This window comes from Carettochelys insculpta, chromosome 2 (genome assembly GCF_033958435.1).
Source record: "Carettochelys insculpta isolate YL-2023 chromosome 2, ASM3395843v1, whole genome shotgun sequence".
In the NCBI taxonomy this organism is placed as follows: domain Eukaryota; kingdom Metazoa; phylum Chordata; order Testudines; family Carettochelyidae; genus Carettochelys; species Carettochelys insculpta.
Window position 1 is genome coordinate 97,861,463 of NC_134138.1, and position 22,308 is coordinate 97,883,770.

The 22,308-nt window shown below is 41.1% G+C and overlaps 1 protein-coding gene across 3 annotated transcripts in view; it reads right to left on the reverse strand.

Annotated features, from left to right (window-relative positions):
- Nucleotides 1–22,308, reverse strand: part of PIEZO2 (piezo type mechanosensitive ion channel component 2) — a 443,043-nt gene that overhangs the window by 95,822 nt on the left and 324,913 nt on the right. For all 3 annotated transcript variants that reach the window (XM_074987458.1, XM_074987460.1, XM_074987459.1), the window contains exons 15-21: nt 20,642–20,883; nt 18,786–18,934; nt 17,669–17,842; nt 9,655–9,866; nt 3,419–3,579; nt 2,450–2,626; nt 2,136–2,261 (exon numbers count right to left, since the gene is read on the reverse strand). In XM_074987458.1, the coding sequence (XP_074843559.1) occupies nt 2,136–2,261; nt 2,450–2,626; nt 3,419–3,579; nt 9,655–9,866; nt 17,669–17,842; nt 18,786–18,934; nt 20,642–20,883 (1,241 nt within the window). The remainder of the gene's footprint in view (nt 1–2,135; nt 2,262–2,449; nt 2,627–3,418; nt 3,580–9,654; nt 9,867–17,668; nt 17,843–18,785; nt 18,935–20,641; nt 20,884–22,308) is intronic.

Consider the following 22,308-nt stretch of genomic DNA (forward strand, 5'->3'; position numbering starts at 1 on the left):
TGTTCTCACCAGCAGAACAATAGAAGTACTAGATAGAATCTCCCTGTGAACTGTAACTGAACTGTTTTTTTTCATAGCCATGTCTACATTAGCCCCAAACTTCGAAATGGCCATGCAAATGAGCAGATGGGAATAAGGGGACTTCGAAGTAGGCGGGGTCCTTTAGAAAAGGAGCCCCATCTGGATGAGCCGCGCGGTGGTGAGCCACGTCAATTTCGAAGCGCCTCGGCCACCTGCATGCTAATGACGCACTGAATATGTATTTCAGCGCTTCATTAGTGAACTTCGAAATGGCCATTTGCTTGGCCATCTCGAAGTTTGGGGCTAGTGTAGACATAGCTCATAAGAGTCTTCCTGTGAACTTTAAATGAACTGTTTTTTTCATAACTCTGTTATACACGTGGTGTTCTATTGACCAGTCCTGGGTACCCAAGAACAGCAGCACTGTTAAAGGTGCTGCTGTACAGCGTTTGTATGTCATAAAACACTAGAACTTGTGCACCTCTCCCATATTTTGGTCTTGTCTTGCTGGAATCACATGAAGATAAGTAACACTGATCTTGAAATGGGCTGCGTCACTACTGAGAAATTTACCCTCTAGACCATGGTTTCCCGAACTTGGGGGCATGAAGAAATTCCAGGGTGGGGGAGGGCATGAGGTGATCCAGCCCCCACCACCCAAAGAAAAATATGGCCTTTGCTTCTGGCTCTCAGCCCCTGCCATTCTATGTGGGGTGACCCAGCACAGCTGCTATAAAAAGCAGGCAGCCGGCGAAGATCCATGGCAAGCTAGCTGACTCCTGCAAAGGGGAGTGAGTGGGCTGAAGAGAGAAGGGGGAGGAGGAGGATGGGGTTAGATGGGGGGTTGAGGGCTCCTGGCTGAGGGGAGAGAGATGGGGGGGCTGGTGGTGCCTGGCTTTGGAGGATGGGAGGGGGCTAGGAAGTGGAGGCTTGTGGAACTTGGGCAGCTGGCCCTGGCATCACAGGGCTCAGGAGGCTTGGGCTGGCAGGTGGGCAGCTGGCCCCAGAAGTGCAGGGCCCTGGTGGCTGGTGGGTGGGTGGGTGGCTGGGCATGCAGCTGACCCCAGTAGCACAAGGCTCGGGCAGCTTGGACGGGCAGCTCTGGCAGTGGTGGCAGCTGGCAGAGGGCTCAGGCGGCTGATGCTGCACTTGACACCCGCAAAGGGACAAGAAAAACTATTTGTAATTATTTTAAATAACATTTTTATTATCAAGTTTTCGTGTTTATTTAAAATTATGAATTGAATTTTCAGTTAAAAGGGGGGCTGGATGATGGTAAAGGAGAGGTGGGGGGTGTGAGGGTTTCTCAAAAATCAAAATGGGGGTGTGATGCTGAAAACTTTGGAAACCACTGCTCTAGACTTGAGTATAATTCTAATTTCAATAAATTTGATCACTGTGTTCAAATGTTCTAGCAGAACTTAAATTTGCAGACTATGTAAGTGAGACTCACTCTCTCCCTGACAGGTAGATGAAGTCACTGATTTTTTTTTTTTTTAAATTTACGAAGAGTGACAAATGATGATTAAACCTGTAATTTAATCTACATTTGCCGTGCCACAAACATGATTTTTTCAGTCATTTTCCATGAGGAATTTCTCATCCTAAATCATAAAGTAAAGGACTTAAGGGACCCTCTGATCCTGGGGGGTGGGGGTGGGGTGTCATGCAGGATTGCCTTTGGGCACTAACATACATTTACTTGCCAAAATGTGTAATCCTCTCACCTAACAACCCCCACCCAATTAAAAAAAAAAAAAAAAAGAGCCCAGGATACTTTTTAAGTTGTTTCTGAGAGAATATCTGAAATGGATGTATGTTATTCTTACAAATCTTGTAAGTCAGATTTCTTGATAGCCTTTAAATCCACAGTACAGGAAGAGAGCTCTGCTTCTCTGTGCATCTTATCTTAATTAGTGCATGGAATTTTCTGAGTTGGAACTCTGGGAACCATGCCCCCACCTATACACCACTCTTTCTCTTCTTTGCTTGTTGTTGGCAATTCGTGGAATGGTGCATTTTGTATGTGGCACATGATCTATTTCAAGGGCTTTGAAAAGTTTACCAGGAGTAAGAGACAGTCAGTATAAACACAAAAAGAGTAGAGCAGTTACCCTTAAGTATACAAGCAGTGGATAAGACTTCCTTAATCCAACCCACTCAGTAGGATCAATGGGCGCGCTGTAGAGGAGCGATGTCTTCAGTTCTTCACTGCCTACATTAGTTTCATTTTCTGTAGGCTAAAAAGTAAGCAATGATAAGTTCTTCAGTTAGAATCTCTTTGGAGCCACTGAAGGCAGGAATCACCATGGCTCAGCAGAAACATAGTAGCTGAATGGCAGCTTCGAAAACCTTACATGCTTCCTTTGACCCTGTCCTTTCACTGTAGTACCTAGCCATTAAACTCTTAATATGCACTATTACTCACCATTGTACAATTACTGGAAAACGTGCTAGGGTCAATAGATGTGAGCTGATATAACATTTTGCAGACGATAATCACACATGTCCAAACAGTGCAGACACTTGATGCCATTGGGCGGAATTGAGCATATGGCAAAGCAAGAGCCCAGGCAATCAAAAACACAAAGTTAAACAGAGACACCTGAAAACACAAAACAGAAATTACACAGAACAGCCAGATGACCAGGCACCTTCATGTGCCCTTTTATACCTAGAATATCTCTCATACAACAGTCATTTAAAAACCCTTCAAAACAAAGGGCTGAAAACACGATATAAGAAAAGTAATGAAATAAAAATTTAAAACAGCTCTCAGCATGGTGCTAGACATGGATGTAACAAACTCAACAGCAGTTAGCGGCTAGGAGAAGGGGGAACTTAGTAATCAATTACCTTGGAAACAATTTTAACTGCAAATTACTACCATCACTAATCCACACTCTGGGTGGTGCCCACTCTACAAGTATGGTCTTAAGTACAAAGGGCCAAACCCTGCTTGGAGCAACAAGGTATACACAATGGACTGGGGGCAGGGGATGGCAGAAAGGCTAATTTTTGTGGTGGGGGACTCTCATAAATCATTTTCTGTCCACCAAGCAGAGTTTTCCCTTTAGGTGGCAAGGAGAAAGACGTGACTTTAGCTCCCAAAAAATTAAACAAACTCCCCGTCTCTTAATAGGTGGAGAGGGCTGGACATTTTCTGGGCCACAGGGGTCCCTGCTCCCAACTGGTAACCGTAAGTGGAGACAGGACTTCAGAGTTTAACCAGGCACCAGCATCTAGGGAGCCCAGCAGGACCATGGAACCACAGCTAAGCCTGCACATAGGTAGTGGGCTGGAACAAGGTTGGCCCCAAGCTTGGATATTCTGTCAAAGCCAACACCAAAAAACATCAGTCGAAGGAAGAGATTTTATCAGCATGGGTTTTACTCGCCTCTTTCACGGTAACCCAGATGATGTACGAAGAAACAATTTTGATAATGTGCAGCTCCAAGATCCACCACACAAAAACTTGCAGTTTATGAAAATATTCCAAGAATTTCAAGAATAAAACGGTGAGGCGGTCGATCACCAAATGCCACTTGTTCCTTAAATCTGCAAAGAGAAACCCAATAGAGGCATGGAAGAACTGCCTTTGCCTTTGTTAGTTTCCTCATCAGTAGAAAATTGTGAAGTAGGGTTTTTCCCCACTCAGCTGCAAAACAATACAATCAACTCTGATTTTCAGTGGTGGATTAAGGCTAAATGGGGTCCCTCCCAACAACAAATCACAGGCCACTACAAAACTATTTGTGGCATTGACTGTGCATCATTTGGCCCCTACAAACTCAGGGGCTGGATCTGTGAATCCAAGGACCCCTGCCTTAATCCACCCCTGTTGATCTTGTAGCCTAATATCTCTTTTGTTTGATTATATTTAGTAGATATAGTCCCAGTCTATTCAGAAAAGTATAACCATGAAAATAATTCACCAAGGCTATTTCTTCCAAGCAAACCTTTATGGCAGGATTGAACAGAACCACATTCCAACACTGAAAATGATATTTCTGGGAGTGACAATGCGGAGACAGAAAAAATTGCCTGGTGCTAGCATATGGCTGAACACTGCTTTCTAAAAGCTGAATATGCCACTGAGATAGTTAAAACATACTCACAAGTCTCACAGATATTTACATAGGCCTCTGGGAAGAGCAATATACTGTAATAGAACTTCCTGAAGTATTTTATAGATTTGTAAATCCTCCCTGTGGGGTTTTGCTTTAAATACAATGTTTTAGCTACCTTCTTTGTAGTCTCAGCATTTGTATTATAAGAAAACTGCTCTCATTTATACTCATAACATACTGCATCACAGAATACTGTCTTTTGCTAACCAGTTAAAGAAGGGCCTGATTAAAACAAACACAGAGGTAGCACAACAGATTCACTTAGTTCATTTATTTTGACAAACATAATTTATACAGAGGAGGCAGTCAGACATGTAAACTAGTAGGAATGGATAGAGAAGCAGTTTAAGCAGGTAGCATGGCATCTAGGAAATGGAAGGGGAAAGGCTGAGCCAGTCAGAAGTAAGCCTCCAGTGTTCCTGTGGCCCAGCATTATGTAGGGGTGACCCCCAACTGGACAGCATTAGCTTCCATGCCCTTGGAGAAGAGAAGAAAAAAAATTAAGGGAAGAGCCAGACAGAGACAGAAGGCTACAGAAGCAGTTTAAACAGGGCCAGGCATACAACAACCCAGCAGTACACCTATCCCTTCATTTACAAACGTAATTTGTTCCATGAAAAATTTGTAATGTGAAAATTCATAAGTTGAAAATGAAATTCCCATTAATTTGAACGTAAACAATTCTGACTGGTTCCTGACTCCCCAAAAAAAAACACCCAATATTTTTCCCCACATATGTTACACTACTATACAGTCATAAAAAAAAGAACAGAGCTACTTTATTGGTTTTTTATGACACTTATTACCACGAGTCAGTCTTTAGATAGTGATGACGAAGATGGTGTTGATGCAAGTTCCACAGGATCATCGCGTCATCATCAGAAACAGCTCTGTAGTGACTTCAACCTCCTTAACGGAAGTTTTATCTTTAGCTTTTGAGGTTGAGGATCAGCTGACGGTGATGAGGGTTTAAGAGGAGGTGATGAGGCTCAGGGTTGAAAAAAAATGATAGAATTGAAGTCTGTGCTGCAGCCCTCTTTTTCCTGTTGTACAGCTCCTGATAGCACCGAATGGCTTCTTGAATTTGTTGCTTGCATGCTGAACTCCATTCTAAGTTTGGGTTGTTGCCATCAAGGATTTGTGTAGCTGCCTCCAATGCACTGAAGAATTTTCAGAGTGTTTTAGTGCCCAGCATTTCTTGTGGTTCATCCAATGCTTCCTCCTCCTTTTCTGATAACTCTTCTTCATTCAGCTGAATTAATTCTTCATTAGTGAATTCTTCACTGTGTGACAATAACAGGTCTTGACCATCACACCTGTGTCTACCTCACTGAATCCTGCTTGAGTTGCCAGCTGCACGACAGAATTTGAATGTCTCTGACTTCACCCTCAAAACCATGGAAATCATGAACATATTTTGGCAACAACTTTTTCCAAACATCTTTCAGGTTACTTTGAGTAATTTTATACCATGCAGTTGTGATATTTTCTAAAGTCATCTTTATGTTGTAGTTCTGCCACAACTGCTTAATTGTAGGCTTGTCTTCCCCCTCTGATGTAGATATGAGATACCTCATACCCAGTTACAGATAGTAAGCTTTAAATGTAGCAGTGATGCCTTGGCTGAAAAACGGAAATGGTATTTGGGGGCAAAAAACCCACTCAAATATTACCACCATTGATAAGGTAACTGGGAGAATTATCAAGGATTGGCAGACTTTTATTATCCAGATTGTTTTCAGCACAATAGTTACAGATGAATGATGAAAGGTAGCTTGTTATGTAATCAGCAAAAACCTGCTTTGTCACCCATGTCTTTCAATTAGAATGACAGACCACTGCTAATGATGCCTTGTTTAAGCCTTTAAGTGCCCTCAGATTTTCCAAATGCTAAACAAGGAGAGGCTTCAGTTTCATGTCTCTTTCCAAATTTCCACCAAGAAGTAATGTCAGTCGATCCACTGAGGCTTTGAAACCTGTTGCTTTTGTTTTATCCATTGAAATAAAGATTTGAGAAGGCATTATTTTCCAGAAAAGCCCCATTTCATCAACGTTAAAGATTTGTTTTGGAGAGTATCTACCTTCATCGATTATTTGTTGCAATACGGCTGGGAAAACGTTAACTGCCTGAATATTAGCAGATGCTACTTCACCTGTTACATGCAGACCATGATAATGTGAACATACTTTAAAGCACTCAAACCAACCATGACTTGCTTGGATGTTACTTTGGCAGCCCCAACTTGCCTCTCTTCCTCGGCTTTCTTCTTCAGGTCCTCAAACAAAGACAGGGCTTTCTCCCATGTGATAAAGGACCTCAAAGACATCTTGTGCTCCGTAGGGCTGTTGATCCAATGTATTAGAAGTCTTTCAAGTTTACACATTATTGCATTCTTGGCCTTTGTTATTCAATGCAACCTTTAGCTCCCCCAACATAAGTTTCTGTCATTATTTTCATCCTTTCTTTCTGCATGGAAATCATCACATTGTCGATGCTGCCAAGGTCATTGCTAAGTCTTTTGATTGCTGGCCCTCTTTAAGTCATTTAATAACTTCACATTTGGTAGCCACAGATTTTGCTTTCTTGGCCTTAGTTACGGCTCCTGAAGAAACTTTTTCACGTCTAGGACCCTTGATGATTACAAATAAAGAGATGTGAAGATCAATATCACTCAGTCAAGATGACACAAACTGGGAAGAGCTGGGCAGCTGAGGGAAATGAGTCAGCCTCGCACCGTGTTCTGCTATATTCCTCCACGTTTGTTGCTCACAAAGCAGACACTCAAACAAAGGTTGGTGGTTCTTAGGAGTGAAAATATGTTTGTAAATTGAAAAACTGGGATAAATTTACATCGTTTGTTGTACTGAAGATTCATAAATTGAAAGTTTGTAAACTGAGGGATAGGTGCACTGCTGCCCACTCTGAATGTCCCCTGCCCTGTATTGATTGGCTGTTTGCTCGAAACTGTTCCTGTCTCCCTCTTTGTCTCTTCACTTCAACTTCACTCCATTTGCCCTTCAGGCTGCCCATTTTCTTTTTTTTTCCTTCCTACTTCCGTTCTGTCCCCCTCACACTTCCCCTTCCCTTCCATGTCTTCTCTCCTTTCCTTTGTTTTTCCATTGAGCAAAGACTCTCCTAACCAACCCCCTCACACCAAGGAGTTCAATACCACCACCACAACTAACAACAACAAAAAAAAAATGGAAAAAAAAATCATGGCACTAACATGATGTTTCCCAAACATCTCTCTGCCTGTGTGTTCTATCCCTTTTACCTGATTTTTAACTGTCTTGCCAACTTAGTCTGTAAGACCTTTGGGACAAGGATTCTCTCTTATTCTAAGGTTGCTCAGTACCTAGCACAGTGGGACCCATACAAGTTGGTCTCTAGATCTGCTGATCCTTGATAATGCCCTACTGTAATTCATAAAATCCAAGACCAGAAGGAGAAGGGACCACTGTGATCATCTTGTCAGGTCACCAATTTCTAGGGCATATGTTTTAGAGAAATAGCCAATCTTACTTTAAAAATTATCAGTGAGAGAATCCACCACAACCCTTGTTAAATTGTTCCAGTTGTTAATTACCTTCACCATTAAAAACTGTCTTATTTCCAGAAATATTTCAGCTACCACTTCTAGCCATTGGGAGTCCAGCCACACGATTCCATGTCAAATCTCTCTATTTTATTTTTTTCTATTTTCCTTAAAAACCTTTACAAGCCTGTCCCTGTATGTATGTGTATGTATTAAGATAGTCTTCAGTGACATAACATTTTATTCTCTGAGAAACAGTATGTGATATTGTGCATATTTTTATAATACTCGAAAACGCCGCTTTGAAAGTGCAAGGTAAATGAAGCAGGGTGTGCAAATGATCATCATCCGCTCTATCTGGCATAGCCAGAGTAATATATGACACAAGATACTACACATTAAAAATGAAAAGGAATATTACAGTAGTTGAAAAATGGCATATAATGATGCAACAAAGACGGTATGCATTTCTCTACTAAAATAATGCTGGCAATTCCAGAAGCTTCAGCATTTGGTAGTGCAGTTTTGCGATACAGCTTTTTGGTATACACATTATGTGTGTGTGTACATAACTTACAGATACCTCATATCCGCACACAGACATTTTCTGTGCTGCTGCCAAGATCCATCCAGCACAGCACAGAGCAGAGGTCTCCAGGGAGTCTGTTACCGCTCCCTGATACTTGGCTCTGCGCCAGTGTAGCTTAACTTTCAACAGCTGGCTCAAGAGAACTTCTAGCAGCTGGGGATAAGCCAGAGCACAGTGTATTCCATTCACGCCTGCACAGAAACAGCACAGGAGCTGGGTACATCAGGGTGATATGCACTGGGGAGTCCTCTATGCAGATGGAATGCCCCATGCAGGGACCTCTGAGCAGTCGCTGATCCCTTAGAGCCGGATGAGCAAAGCGAAGATTTCTTAGTGAATATAAACTGACATTTTTTTTGAGCTGGTCCCGTTGCAAATCTCTATTGCTGTTCCAGGGTTGTCCAAATTAATGTAAGGCATTTCCAGACAGCCTGATCTTCCTCTGATGTAAACACTCTTTTATCAGCTTCCTGTGTCTGATGTGTTATTTCTCTGGCTAATCTAAGTTATGCAGAATTCATGTTCATAATTTCATGACAGAAACTGTTTATGTCTGAGCCAAGGATATCCAGGATAACAACCTTAATCTCACTCCTCACCAAACTTAAGCATTTTTATATTCATTTAAAATCAGCAGGCCTGCTGATGGGAGGAGGCCAGAGGGGGAAGTTACTCCCAGGCCCAGCCTTTCAAAGTGGCCACTACTGCCCAGTGGCACCTGAAGCTCTGGGCTCTTTTGAATTGCTGTGGCAATGCAGCCCTGGCTGTGCATGGCTGGGAGGGAGCTGGTGGTAGAAGTGGGGCTCAGCACCATGCTCCTGGTGGCACTGAGGGCTGAATGCTCGAGGCTCCACCCCTTCTACCAACAGCCCTGCTCTTTCTGGGCATGGAATAAAGATGTCTTCCAACCTTGCCCCAGGGCCCATGGTAACTCTCAGCAGGGCTGAGAATCAGATATTCCACATTCACAAATGCAAAATATGACACTACCACTGTCCATGAACAACAAAGCAAGAAACTTACTAAAACAATCTTAAAAGCACACAAAATAATAATAATAATAAAGCTTTATTTCCTTAAGCTTCAGGAACTCTGCATTCATCACCACCTTCATAAACGATTTTCCTTTAGGAGAAATTGGAAGAATTTTTTGGTTTGTTTTGTAAGCTTACTGAAGGTAACACTGGCTGTTCTCCTCCTAACAGATTGTACCATGTTGAAAAATTAACAAGAACTATCTCCTCAATCCACATTATTTTGATAGACTCTAGTCAAAATTAAAAGGAAATCAATGTTACCTAATGTCAAATGAGCTCATCAAAGATGAACCATCCACAATAGAAGTTAACAAGGGCCAGTGTTACAACCTCATACCTACCTGAAGTTTCTTCTACATCAGATTCATCCTCCTCTTCCTCCTCTTCTTCCTCCTCTTTCTCTTTTTCATCCCCACCTTTCTCTCCCTCCCCATCTCTTTCTCCCATTCTTCCATCACCATTTTCATCCAGCTTTTTATCCTCTACCTTTTCATTACTGGCACTTAAACTCATCATGGTTATGTCAGGTAGACTTCCATCTTGGTGCACCAGTCTGTTGGTAAATAATGAGGTGTCAGCAAACAGACATATTGGTATCAGGAACATTTTTTTCAAGCAGTATAAGTTTAAAAATAAACAATGCATGTATAAATGCCATTGAACTGGAAATGTTAATGATTCTGGTACTTTGTGCCAACTGAGTCAGAATGTATTAATAATTACTTCTCACTCGGATGCTAGTGATTAGTTCATAATGAGTGGTTTTGACACCTAAACTTGACATTTTCCCCATTGGCGAAAATGGTCAGAGTTTAAGATGCAGAAGCATGAAATGACACTATGAGAGAGCGAGCATTTCATGACTTCATGGGGACTTACTCATTGTGGTGGTTTGGTATTTTTTTCTTGAGGCTGCTCAAAGTAATTGAAACAGAAAGAAAGAGGGAAATGAGAACAGAGGGGTTATAAAAGAAGATTAGAGAGAATACGTACATCATGCTACATAACTACCAAAGCATTCTCCTATTCCATCAGCAGCCTTCTGATGTCAAGAGCATGCATCATGGCATTAATAAAGCAATTCTGCAAAGAATCACAGAATTGAAGCACAAATGGAAAATATGCTATATTATGTGCTAACTAAAATGCTGAAAAGGTTGCATATTCCCCCATGCTTTTCGTAATGCAACTGCATTGTCACAGATAAACTAGACAATTCATATTTTGAATACATGTTGAACTTTTTGATGTGGAAAGATGCAAATACGTAGCAAAGAAACATGTCTGTTTCAGAAGTGTTTTTCCCAACTCCAGATTCATAAACAGCATAGAAAACACTCCAGTGTCACTGCTTCAATAAATCTGATACCTAATTTTGGGAGGGCCTGAACATTTTCTCTCTTTTCTAAAACTTAGAGGTCACACCTCAAATCCTGAATCATGTGTGAATGAATCACTTAGAAAAGTCAAGAGTAAAGAAAACAAGCTGGAATACACACCATGCAAATTATTTTTTGTAACATGGCAACAATAATGTTGATGCATCTTTTGAGAATTATTCTGATATTAAAACTCTTTTGTTATCTTTACTTTATCTCCTGTCTGTAAAAAAGCACTTGATTATCTTCTATGGTATGAAAAGTTTCAGCCTAATATGAAACCCACCAATTCATTTCTGCTTTTCACATGTCTTCACACAATATACAAATTTAAGACTGACTGTATTCAGAACCTTCGACCCTAATACTTCTGAACACTGTAGGGCTGTGTCTACACTAGCCCCTTCCTTTCAAAAGGGGCACGGTAACGAGCCACATCAGCAGATGCTAATGAGGCACTTCCATGAATATGCAGCACCTCATTAGCGTAATGGCAGCTGCACGTGGTTCTAAAGTGCCGCTTTCGAATCGTGTGCCACCCATGTAGACAGGGGCCTTTCGAAAGGACCCCCCAGACTAAAACCAAATGGGAAGAAGGGGCTTTTGAAGTCCGGGGTGGGGGTCCTTTCAAAAGGCCCCTATCTAGGTGGGTGGCGCACGATTCGAAGGCGGCACTTTAGAACCACGTGCAGCTCCCATTATGCTAATGAGGTGCTGCATATTCATGGCAGTGCCTCATTAGCATCTGCCGATGTAGCTCGTTACCATGCCCCTTCTGAAAGGAAGGGGCTCGTGTAGACGTAGCCTAGATGTCTAGATCAGGGCCTGGATTGGCAGCACGCTGCTAGCCCATCTCTCTCTATTGGATTCCAACCTGGAGTCAACCTACCTCAAAATCTGGGAAATTTTGTATCTAGATCAGAATCATGTGGCTCAGACTCCTCTGTCTGACATTACCATAGTACTCCTTTCCTTCCAGTCTGCCAGAGCTGTGCACATTCATTGTGCTTAGATCCAAACACCTTTTAACATAGTGTTTGTGATCATGCATAGTTTCTTTTGAATGCAACTATTCCTGTTTGGCAGTAAGCGTATGTATGATCAGGTCCATAACCATTACACTGTACTAATACAGTATAATCAGAGATTTTATAAAACATCTAGGCTGTTCTACACTAGACAGTTTTGTTGACCAAACGGGCCTTCTGTCGACATAACGCAGGGACCATCGACGCACTTAAAGCCTTCTGTAAACAGCATCTCGAGAGAACTCCGCATTTGCCTTGACAGTGCTATCCCTCAAAAATGCGAGGAACACCATTCTGGCTGTGTAAACACTTTTGTCAACAGAGAGGCTTCCGGTTGTTGCGTAGCTGTTTGCAGAGCTGCCATCCAGCTTTCTGTCACCAGAGGGCAGTGCAGCCTGGCAGTTCTCTGTCAACAGAGCAAGTTGCGTAGCAGCAATCTGACAACAGAGGTTTCATTGAGATTTCTCTGTCGACAGATGCTTTTAATGTAGACATAGCTCTACTGTTTTATTGTTGATTCAGGTAATTCATTTTAACATGCTAAAATAAACTTTATTTAGTGCTAGTATATTATTCAATGTTATTAGATTTGGAGAGCCCCTGACAATTTAACTAGCACTTATATAGTTTAGAAAATGTGAAAGGCCTATTTATTTGACACAATGTATTTCAAAATATCAGTTACAAAACATGACAGCACAGCATGCGCTGCCAATGCAACAGTCAAACAAGCAAAAGCATCTTTCAAGTAACTGGGATTTGCAATTTCTTCACATTGCATATTCAAGTAGCAAATAAGGGAAAAGTTACAGCAAACTGGCTAATTGATGCCCAAGTAGTAAATTAATTGCATGCTAATTACTGAAAGACAAAGAAAAGGTACAGTGCATAATATTTTTATCATGTTATTACTTTAATACGACAGTCATTTCCAATCATATATAACCTTACAAACTATACTTACGAAAACAATTTCTAAGAAAAGCACTTCAGAATATGATCTGAATCTGATTACCATTAATCTCCTTATGACTAAATCCTTAACAATAACTCTATTACATTTGCACTGTGTACTGAAAGTAGATACCATCTTGAGATATTTTATTTCAGCAACAAGCAAGCACAGACAGAGATATTAAGGCTGCTTGCTCTCAGCTGGAGTGTAGATATACCCATATAGACTCCAGTTCAGCAACGGTATTTAAGCAGGGCCAAGATTTAGGCACCTGAATACGTCCCACAGAATGCTGAGCTCAATGGGACTACTCAGGCGCCTAAACTTATATGCCCAAATAGCTTCCCAAACCAAGGCCACATTAAACTAAGCTTAATATATTTACTAGAGTTAACTGAATAATTAATAGTGAGTAACTGGTTGTTGCATGCCTCTCTGCGCTTTGTGAATTTTCTGCCAACAATTTATGTTTTTCTTAAAATTCCCTTGTTCAGAATGATTTGCCAAATAATTTGTTAATAATGCTCTGTCTGTAGAATATTCCTGAGATATGCATCAGGTGTATTCAGTATCTGAGATTCAAGCTATGGGGTTTGAATGGGGACAGAGCTCACATGGCTTTTTTTTTTTTGCCCAATTGCATGTATGTAACTGTTACAATTGAGTTTCTGGCATAGATGCTCAAGTTTACAAGTTCAATACGTATTTTTTGTGGCTAATACCCAATATTACTTAAAATTTGCCATTTCTGTGATCATTCCTGCCAGCGAACTCATTCACTACAGCTGGGATTTTTAACAGTCCAGGTGTTCAAAGTCCATTCTCCTTTGGAAAGCTAAGCCTAAAATATCGATAGCAAGTGCACAAAATGGGGCATAAACACTGCATAAGAGCTTTAATTTTTCATTTGAGCCATCACAGAAAATTCTTGAGGAATTTGTAGTTTTTGTGTGTATGTTCTAAAGTAGCAAAACACCCAGACCGCTCTTATTCTTACCCTAATTATAAAAAAACAACCCATCACACTTGAAAAAAATGAAAGAAATATTGTTCATGTTGTTCAGCTCCCGTAGCATCCAGTTTTACTGGCATAGAAGGAGCAGCCACTCACTAGTTTCAACATTCTGAAATAATGCATGGATGTTGTATTTTTGTTTTCTCTTCTATTACTTTGTACACGAGAAAACTGATCAAAAGTCACAGACTTTTTTTACCCCCCAGGAAAATGCTCATACATATAATTTCTTTGACTGTGAAATGCATTATCTAAAATACATCTTAGGTATGTATATGGATGTGTATATATGCATACACATACCAGTCTCCTGAACCAATTCTGTTAACTGCAGCCAATTGGAAATAGCATTAGTTATGCCTTTATCAAGCTTTAATGAAGCTTAAGAGAAGAATCTGAACTGGGGAGAGAATTCACAAACTCTAAATCCATGTGGCAGATGTGTTAACTACTATAATCCTCTGGCAACATTTAGAAGACTAAACATCATCTTTGCTTATTTCTGAATACTGCACAGCATGAGTGAATTTTATTTTAGGAACTGAAAAAGTAGCAAACAACTTAAAGTACATTTTTTAAGAAAAGTAAGGGAAATGTAGAAGTATACCCACCTATTTATTATTAGATATACACGACCATTGACTTTAGCATGGCTACGAGGTAAGAGATGAAAGCATAAGAATGCATGTGATGCCAGTGGAGAAATGAGTTAAAGAGAGAGAAGAAAGGAAATTGTTAAACAGGGATGAATATACTTAGCTATCTGAGGCAAGCAATGTCAGAAGAAAACACTAACTCTAAAAACTTATTACTAATACTGCAGAGAAAAAAGTTTGGAGACCTATATAAAACCTATATGGCAAGCAACTTTAGTGAGGAGGACTGTAGCTAAATCTCAGGGACTGCAAAAATATCAGAAGAGTTGTTATTCTTTAGCTTATCATATTTATTGCATGTTTTATTATCTCATCTTGAGATGGACATATGTCCATTTATACATTCCCTTTTATTAGAGAATCTAAGTCAGTCACAATCTTTAGGGTACGTAACCTCACAATACCCCTATACATTAGGAAAGTACCATTTGCTCCATTTTATACATGAGAAATTTTGGCAGAGAAAGATTAAGTAGCTTGCCCAAGGTCACAAAGATAGTCTTTGACTGAGCAGTGAATTTGGGAACCTGGATCCAACAAGTGAGGCAATCACTAGATCACACTTTCTTTCACTTGAATATACTCAATATATTCAATAGCTCAGTTCTGCCATTCTGCCCCCTTGGAACATATCCATGAGTTAATTCCAAAGTGCCAGGTTCTGGCATCCCCTTCCTTTCAGTAGAAACTTCCTTTGACATTTATTGTGTTATTTTTAGTTATGCTGAGCAGTACCTTGCTCCACAAATAGTCACAGTGGTTTCAATTACTCTGAGGTGCAGATTAACGCTTCAATTCAGGAAAGCATAGTGTGGCAGAGCCAGGGTGGAGGGCCCCTCAAAGGGAGCCCAAACAAGCAGAAGGGCCTCCAGGGCAATCACAGGCAGTTGGGTGGGAGATGGCTCAGTCTAATTAAAGCCAGCTGGCCCCAATGACTGGGCCAATAAGAGGCCTTTAAAACCCTTCACAGTGGGGAAGGGTAGGGAGAGAGAAGGGTGGTGAGCAGAGAGACACAAAGGGACAGGAGTAGTGAGAGTGCACAGGTTTGAGAGGAGCAGAGGAGAGCAGCAGGAACTCTGGAGATCACAGAGGGAGAGTGGGAGCTTTGACAAGATCAAGAGTGAGGACCCGTGACTGCTATGGCCTGGAGAAGGTAGCAGGGGAATTGTCTGGGGACGTGGCCCAGGGAGAAGAGTTGCTGTGCCAAGGGCTAAGGGAGTCAGCTCCTCCCACTGACAATACAGCACATCAAGTGGGAGGAAAGCAGCTAGATTGTCAAATGTCAGGTTGTGTTTGCATCAATTAAGGTAGTAAAAAGAGAAAACATTTTGGCTGTTTCTACACATGCCACTTTCCTCCCAAAGTGGCATGTTAATGAGGCGCAGACACTAATTCCCAGTGTCTCATTAGCATAAGGTCATGTGATTTTTTGGGAAGAAGGAGCTTCTGGAAGGAGGACTTCCTTCTGGAAGACCCCCCCCCCCCGGGGGCCGTGCTTCTACATGTTGTTTTGGAGTCCAGAAGAACATCTCCTGGGCTCCAAATCGCATGACCTTATGCTAATGAGGCACTGGGAATTTGCATCTGCACCTTATTAACATATTTCAGGATGTTCATTAGCATGCCCCTTTCAGAAGAAAGTGGCATGTGTAGAAACAGCCTTTGATTTACTAATAGAACAGGGCTTGCTATGAAAGGCACTGACGAAGAACAAATGTGAAATGTGACAATTTCGGATTTCAAAATTCTGTAAAAATGTGTTATTACTTTTAGAAAAGAGTTTTTAAAATCGATAGCTACTAACTTGACTGTTGCTTACAATCCAGTCCCACAACTAGATGTATGACATAAAAACTGGGTTAGGTTAGCAAAGAACAAAATGTAATATAACAATAGACACACCTTTTTACTATGTTAATAAAACCAGTTCCTAAAATGTTGACTTTAAACGACTGAATAAACTTCTACTCTCCGGGTCCTTTGACCCTAGGGCACAAGGATATTTTTTTGGTTCAAAATGAAAATCTGCACACAGTCACCTTCCTGAATTCTTTTTCTGATATTGGTGCTCTCTTATGTTGACTGATCTGCTTTCAGCAAGACCCTGGCAGTACATAGCATCAGTTTGTACCACTGGCCCCTCATCAGGGGCAATTACACTGATTTCCTTCATGTCAGCATTTGAAGGTGGGCAGTATTTTCTATCCCTTCTCCCCATATATATGGTGAGAATGCAAAAGCAGCTGCTTTTCAGGCAGCAAAATATTGCAGAATGAGTGCATCAGCAGGGCTGGGTCTGCGTCAGATCGTTCTCTGATACTGTGCCTCTGGAGTGCACATTGGAAGCTGCTGCTCTGTTACTGTACATTGTACAAAGTGCTCAATCTACAGTAAAATGCTTGAAGTTCCCACATGCTGTACCAGACCCCTCAAGTGACAATCCCTCCGCTCAGGTAATACAGCTATTCAAATGCAACATCAAACTGGTTTCAGACTCCAATGCACAGCTGCATGTTACAGAGAAGTTCTTTTGATTGAGTATCAGGCACCTTTCGCTGCACAAAGGACTTGTAGCACAAAAGATGATCCACGCACACAGATTATGTCACGGGATCCTTGAGTTTGCCATATGAGTTACTATTTTGCTAACATAAAAAAAAAACGAAAAACACGAAGATAGTTGGAAAAGCAAATAAAGAAAAGATTAAGAATTTATCAACAATTAATTTACCATTAATTTCAAATATACATGCCAATTTTGCTCACACAAATTAAAAAAGCAGAACTTAGTCCAAATGTGATGCTGAATATGAACAAAAACAATCTATTCCTTTATTTCCTAATTTTCAAAAGTGACTAGTAACTTAATATTTTGGTGCCTTAATTTTTGAGGGCTCACTTTGAAGCACCTTAATAAAGGGGCATGATTATCACAGGCAGATGCCCAACCCTACTAAAATTCAGACCACTTGAATGTATCGCATGTCGGGCATTCAAATCCTGGGTACTCAAAATCAACAGTTGCTTTGAAAATCTTCCCTCTTATTGTAGAATTTAAAAAAAAAAAGCATATGTGGCATTAAGGCACCTAACGTCCATTGAAAGTCAATGTGTATTAGGTGTCACAAGTGTCTTTTGTGCCTTTGAAAATCTACCCAAAGTCTAAATATGTGTAACACATGTCTGAGAGTCAGAAAAGATGACAAATAACATTTCCTGCAAAGTAAATTGTTAGAGAACAGTAGAAAACAGTACTATTTTATGAACAACTAATAGCCTTGGGTTTTTTTTGTTGTTGTGTTTTTTTTTTATGCTTGTTTACCTGTAAATAGTGTTGTCCTGTTTGCTGGTTACAGCTTTTAAGTCAGTGAGCTGGAGGAAACGATCATGGAAGTAATGAAGGTGTAATATACACACCAATAAGAAAGAGGTTGGGATAAAGATACGTGTGAACAGCTCAGCCACAGAAAACCGTTTTAAACCAAGATCTTCTAGTCTGAAAAAACAAAATTAGTCACTAAGTTGCCTGTTCAAAATTAATTTTGCAACATTTCTCCCATATCACAAGAGATGGATAGTCACAAAATGGTACAGTAAGATGATTGTCTGTATGTATCTTTTTCATGAATAGAAGAACAATGCAAATGTAGAGTATCTGATAATTATCTCATCTCATACCTTTATAGTAAATGAGCACTATTAAATAAATCAACATCAAGGACAACATTTGAGGATTTAATATTTTACGAAATAGTTTACTGGGATCCTATATAAGATGTCAGCTTTGGGATATATCTGTGGTTTGGGTTTTGTGTTTTTCTTTTTCATTTTTGTCCTGTTTTTGTCACAGTCTTTAAGTCTATTTTTAAGGTAGGCTTATGCTTTCTCTGTAATAGAGGCTCTGAACTTTTCTAATTGTGAAGGCTTTTTAATATATATTACTTTGATCTCTGATAAAAAAGGGTTCAGAATTTGCCACTGAGTTTGGCGTATTCTTCTAATGAAAGAGATCAGTATAGGTGATATTTCAAAGGAATGATTAGCAGAAAGCAAAAATGCAGGACATATCCACTAGTCCACTGTGGAGTCAGAATTAGGACTGGCATTAGTGGGGGAAAGGGCCGTTATCCTGGGCAACCAAAGAGCAGGAATAGCAAAACATGCAATGACATTTTTTCCATTATAATAAGGAAGTGGAGGAAGGAGGCCAAAAGGTGCAAAACATCACCAGTTCTATTGTGTGAAAATTAATGTGAGCTTCAGGTTTGCAAGTTGTATACAAATAGTGGTGACAATTTCAGCTTTTTTATTATGCCAACCGGCCACGCAAAATCAGGGTGCTTCATGCAGATCTAGAGCAAGACTTTAACTGTACGAAAGAAAAAATCACCAGCAATCTGCGTGAGCACAATGAGTCCAAATAAAAGGCAAATACTTACTTTTTTTCATCTAGCCCAGTCATATTCATCCACAAGCCAGGAAAGGATTCAAACTGGTATGTATAGATGAAAATAAGCACCAGCATAGTGTAGACAACCACTGACATCCAAAAATATTTTAGGATTCGCCTCCACCATTCATAGTGCACCTGGGGACCAGCCATTACAGATGGTAAGGCAAACAGAAACAAAGCAAAAGAATCCACCAAACTATACTACAGGCAGATGGATCAAAGAGGGAATCACCCTTTGTAGTAGTATAGTGGGGTTTGATTTGTGGTCTACAGCTGAGCACTGGTTGGAACTCCTACATTTGGCACTCTTTGGTCTGGCAACATCCCTTGTCTGGCAGGACAAGAGATGTCACTGGACCAGAGTGCAGGGCAGGAGGGTGGAGCCCATGTCCTCCGTAATTCTTGTGGGGAGGGCTCCATCAGAGTCTACATCCACCCAGCAACCCTGGGAGGGGCAGGCACGCAGGACTGGGGCTGGCACACTCTGGCAGCCCTGCGGGGCTGGGTCCAGCTTCCTCCAGCAGCCCTGCAGGGCTGGAGGCAGCTGTGCAGGGCTGAAACTGCATCCCCAGCATGGGCAAGGAGCCAGCTTCCCCTGGCAGCCCAGAGGGCTGGGGCCCCGGGCAATAGCACCAGGTAAGGGAGCAGCCACCAGGGCGGGGGAGCAGGCGTTTGGTAGCTTAGAGGCTGGTGGCAAAGAACCTTCCCTGGTCCAGCACATTTTTTTGTTCAGGACAAGTCAGGTCCCGACCAGGGAGGTGCAACCTGTAATGGAAAGGTGGTCACCACCAGCAATGAAATATGAAGTCACACAGTTCTAACTTAAAGATAATCAGTATTTGTAAATTCAATTAAGGGTGGTAAAATTGGCCTGGAGAAAACAATCCTGCTGAATTGTAGTCTAAAATTCCAAACAAACCCAAAGTTATCTACTTTTCAGCTAACTTTTTCCATTTTTTCTCCTCATGTTTATGTAAACTCTATTCTTCCAGGTTCCAGCCAGGATCAGAAGAAACAGTCGTCAGCAATCTCATGGAACAGCTTGATCTCATGAGATATCCAGATCAGTGCTGTAGATCCAAGAAGGACTGAGTAGTTATTATTAGTATTTTTCAAATAATTTATTTCTTGGGCATCCATCACCATAGAATCAGAGTTCTCATCCAGCCAAGGATTCATAGGGGACTTATACAAACTACAGCTTGGTAAAACATTGCTGTCTCTGCCATCAGCCAATATACTGAGCACTTATAGGCCGTGTCTACACTAGCCCCAAACTTCGAAATGGCCACACAAATGGCCATTTTGAAGTTTACTAATGAAGCGCTGAAATGCATATTTAGCGCTTCATTAGCATGCGGGCAGCCGCGGCACTTCGAAATTGACACGGCTCGTCCCGACGGGGCTCCTTTTCGAAAGGACCCTGCCTACTTTGAAGTCCCCTTATTCCCATGAGCTGATGGGAATAAGGGGACTTCGAAGTAGGCAGGGTCCTTTCGAAAAGGAGCCCTGTCGGGACGAGCCGTGCGGCGGCGAGGTGCGTCAATTTCGAAGTGCTGCGGCTGCCCACATGCTAATGAAGCGCTGAATACGCATTTCAGCGCTTCATTAGTAAACTTCAAAATGGCCATTGGCATGGCCATTTCGAAGTTTGGGGCTAGTGTAGACGTAGCCACAGAAACCAGGCTCTTCAAATGGTCTACACTGTTGGGAACTAGCAGAAATCAAAATACATCATGAATTACATCATTAAATTTTGCTCTCAGTTACATTAGTGCTAAGTTAAAAGGAGGCACCAGTGCAACCAACGCAAGAATTTCACTTAGTATTGTTTTCATTTACCTGGTACAGGGCCACACAGAAGAGGAAGAGCATCATATAAATGATTTTGTACATGACAATTCTTCCCTCAAAACTGACGAAGAAGAACATTCCGCCACAGACATAAATCCAGTACTTAATGAACATAGCCATCACCAAGTTTCCCAGGACTTTCATAATGTCTTGTTCATCTTCCTCCTCCTCCTCCTCCTCTTCCTCCTTCTCCTTTGCTTCCTCTGTCACTTCCCCTTGCAATTCCTCTACTGCAAAGACAAATTAAATTCAATTGTCCCCCAATTTATTGTATTGCATCTTTCTTTGCAATTGTAATCACACTGAGGTAAAGCACCTTATAAAAGACATGGAAGCTTATATAGAAATTTAGCAAGGGTACATTTAGATGTATGACTGAATTCAGTTTATAAACTTTGTTTCTGATTGAGGGACAAGATTCACCAAAAGACTCCAGAGAATATTGGCTAGGCATTTCCAGTTATCTTCTCCTCTATAAATTGACGGCAGTGTCACCAAGACCATACTCCTAATCCAAGTTTCCTAGTTGGTAAATATACTGACTTTTATCACCCTTGCAAAAATCTGAGGGCCACATAGGTGCCTTGTAAATTACTAGCACCTACCACTACCATAAGGACAAGAGACTTTTCTGGAGCATTCTGGAAGGTGAGGCAGGGCCGAGCTCCATGATTCTCAATTTGCTTGAACTTCCACTAGGGCAGGATGGCCAAAAAAAAGAAAAGGAATTCACACCTATTCCCTCTGATCACTGCTCTCTACTTTGCCCAAGCTGCACTCAGACATAGTGGAGAACATGTATTTTTTTTGGGGGGGAGGGGGGTCAAAGCAATATCTGCTGTAATGCCTATACTTGCAGGTAAGGAACATTATTAAATAGGAGAAACACTGACCACTGACTTCAAGAGACAAATTCTTATGGGGTTACAGTGGTTTCCACCAAAACCACAAACATTAGAATGCTTTGAAATTTGGAGCAGAGGTTCCCGTTTAAAACAAATCTAACCACAAACCTTAAAAATATACAGATGTGAGATACCAGCTGGGAACTAAATACTGAATTTAAAAATGACGACAGTCCTTCCTTCTTGCTTTACTGTGACCAAAACATTGAATAGGCAAGTTACTGCTGCTCCACAATGGGAGCAGTAAGGAGAAATCCCTACTCCTACTCTTGTTATACATGTGTGAAGTGGGGGCCATCAAAAAGCATCTGCACACATAAATGCCACTGACTAGCAATTTCAGGGGGGTGACACACTGCTCCTACCATCACATTCTAGGCCTGATACTGATCTAATTTAAATGAGTTTAAAATAAGAGTAACTATTCCACACTAAAGCCCTTAGGCCAAATTCTGCTCTTGGTTACACAGGTGCAGCTCCTATTGAAATCATGGATGGACTTTTTCCATGTCAATCCTTCTCCTTTTATGGCTGCATTTTGTGGTGCACAAAGTTTGCTTCTGATCTGTTTTTGTGTTGGTGGGGAGCAAGTATAGTGGTGGACGTATGAAAGTTTTTTCCTATATTTCCTATTCATGTTATTTTTGTTGTGTCATTTACTGTCGTTTAACTGTAAAGAGAATTTATGCATTTTGTTTGTTTTATCAAGTTCAAAGTTATTTTATTATGTCCTCCGATACCATTTGTAGT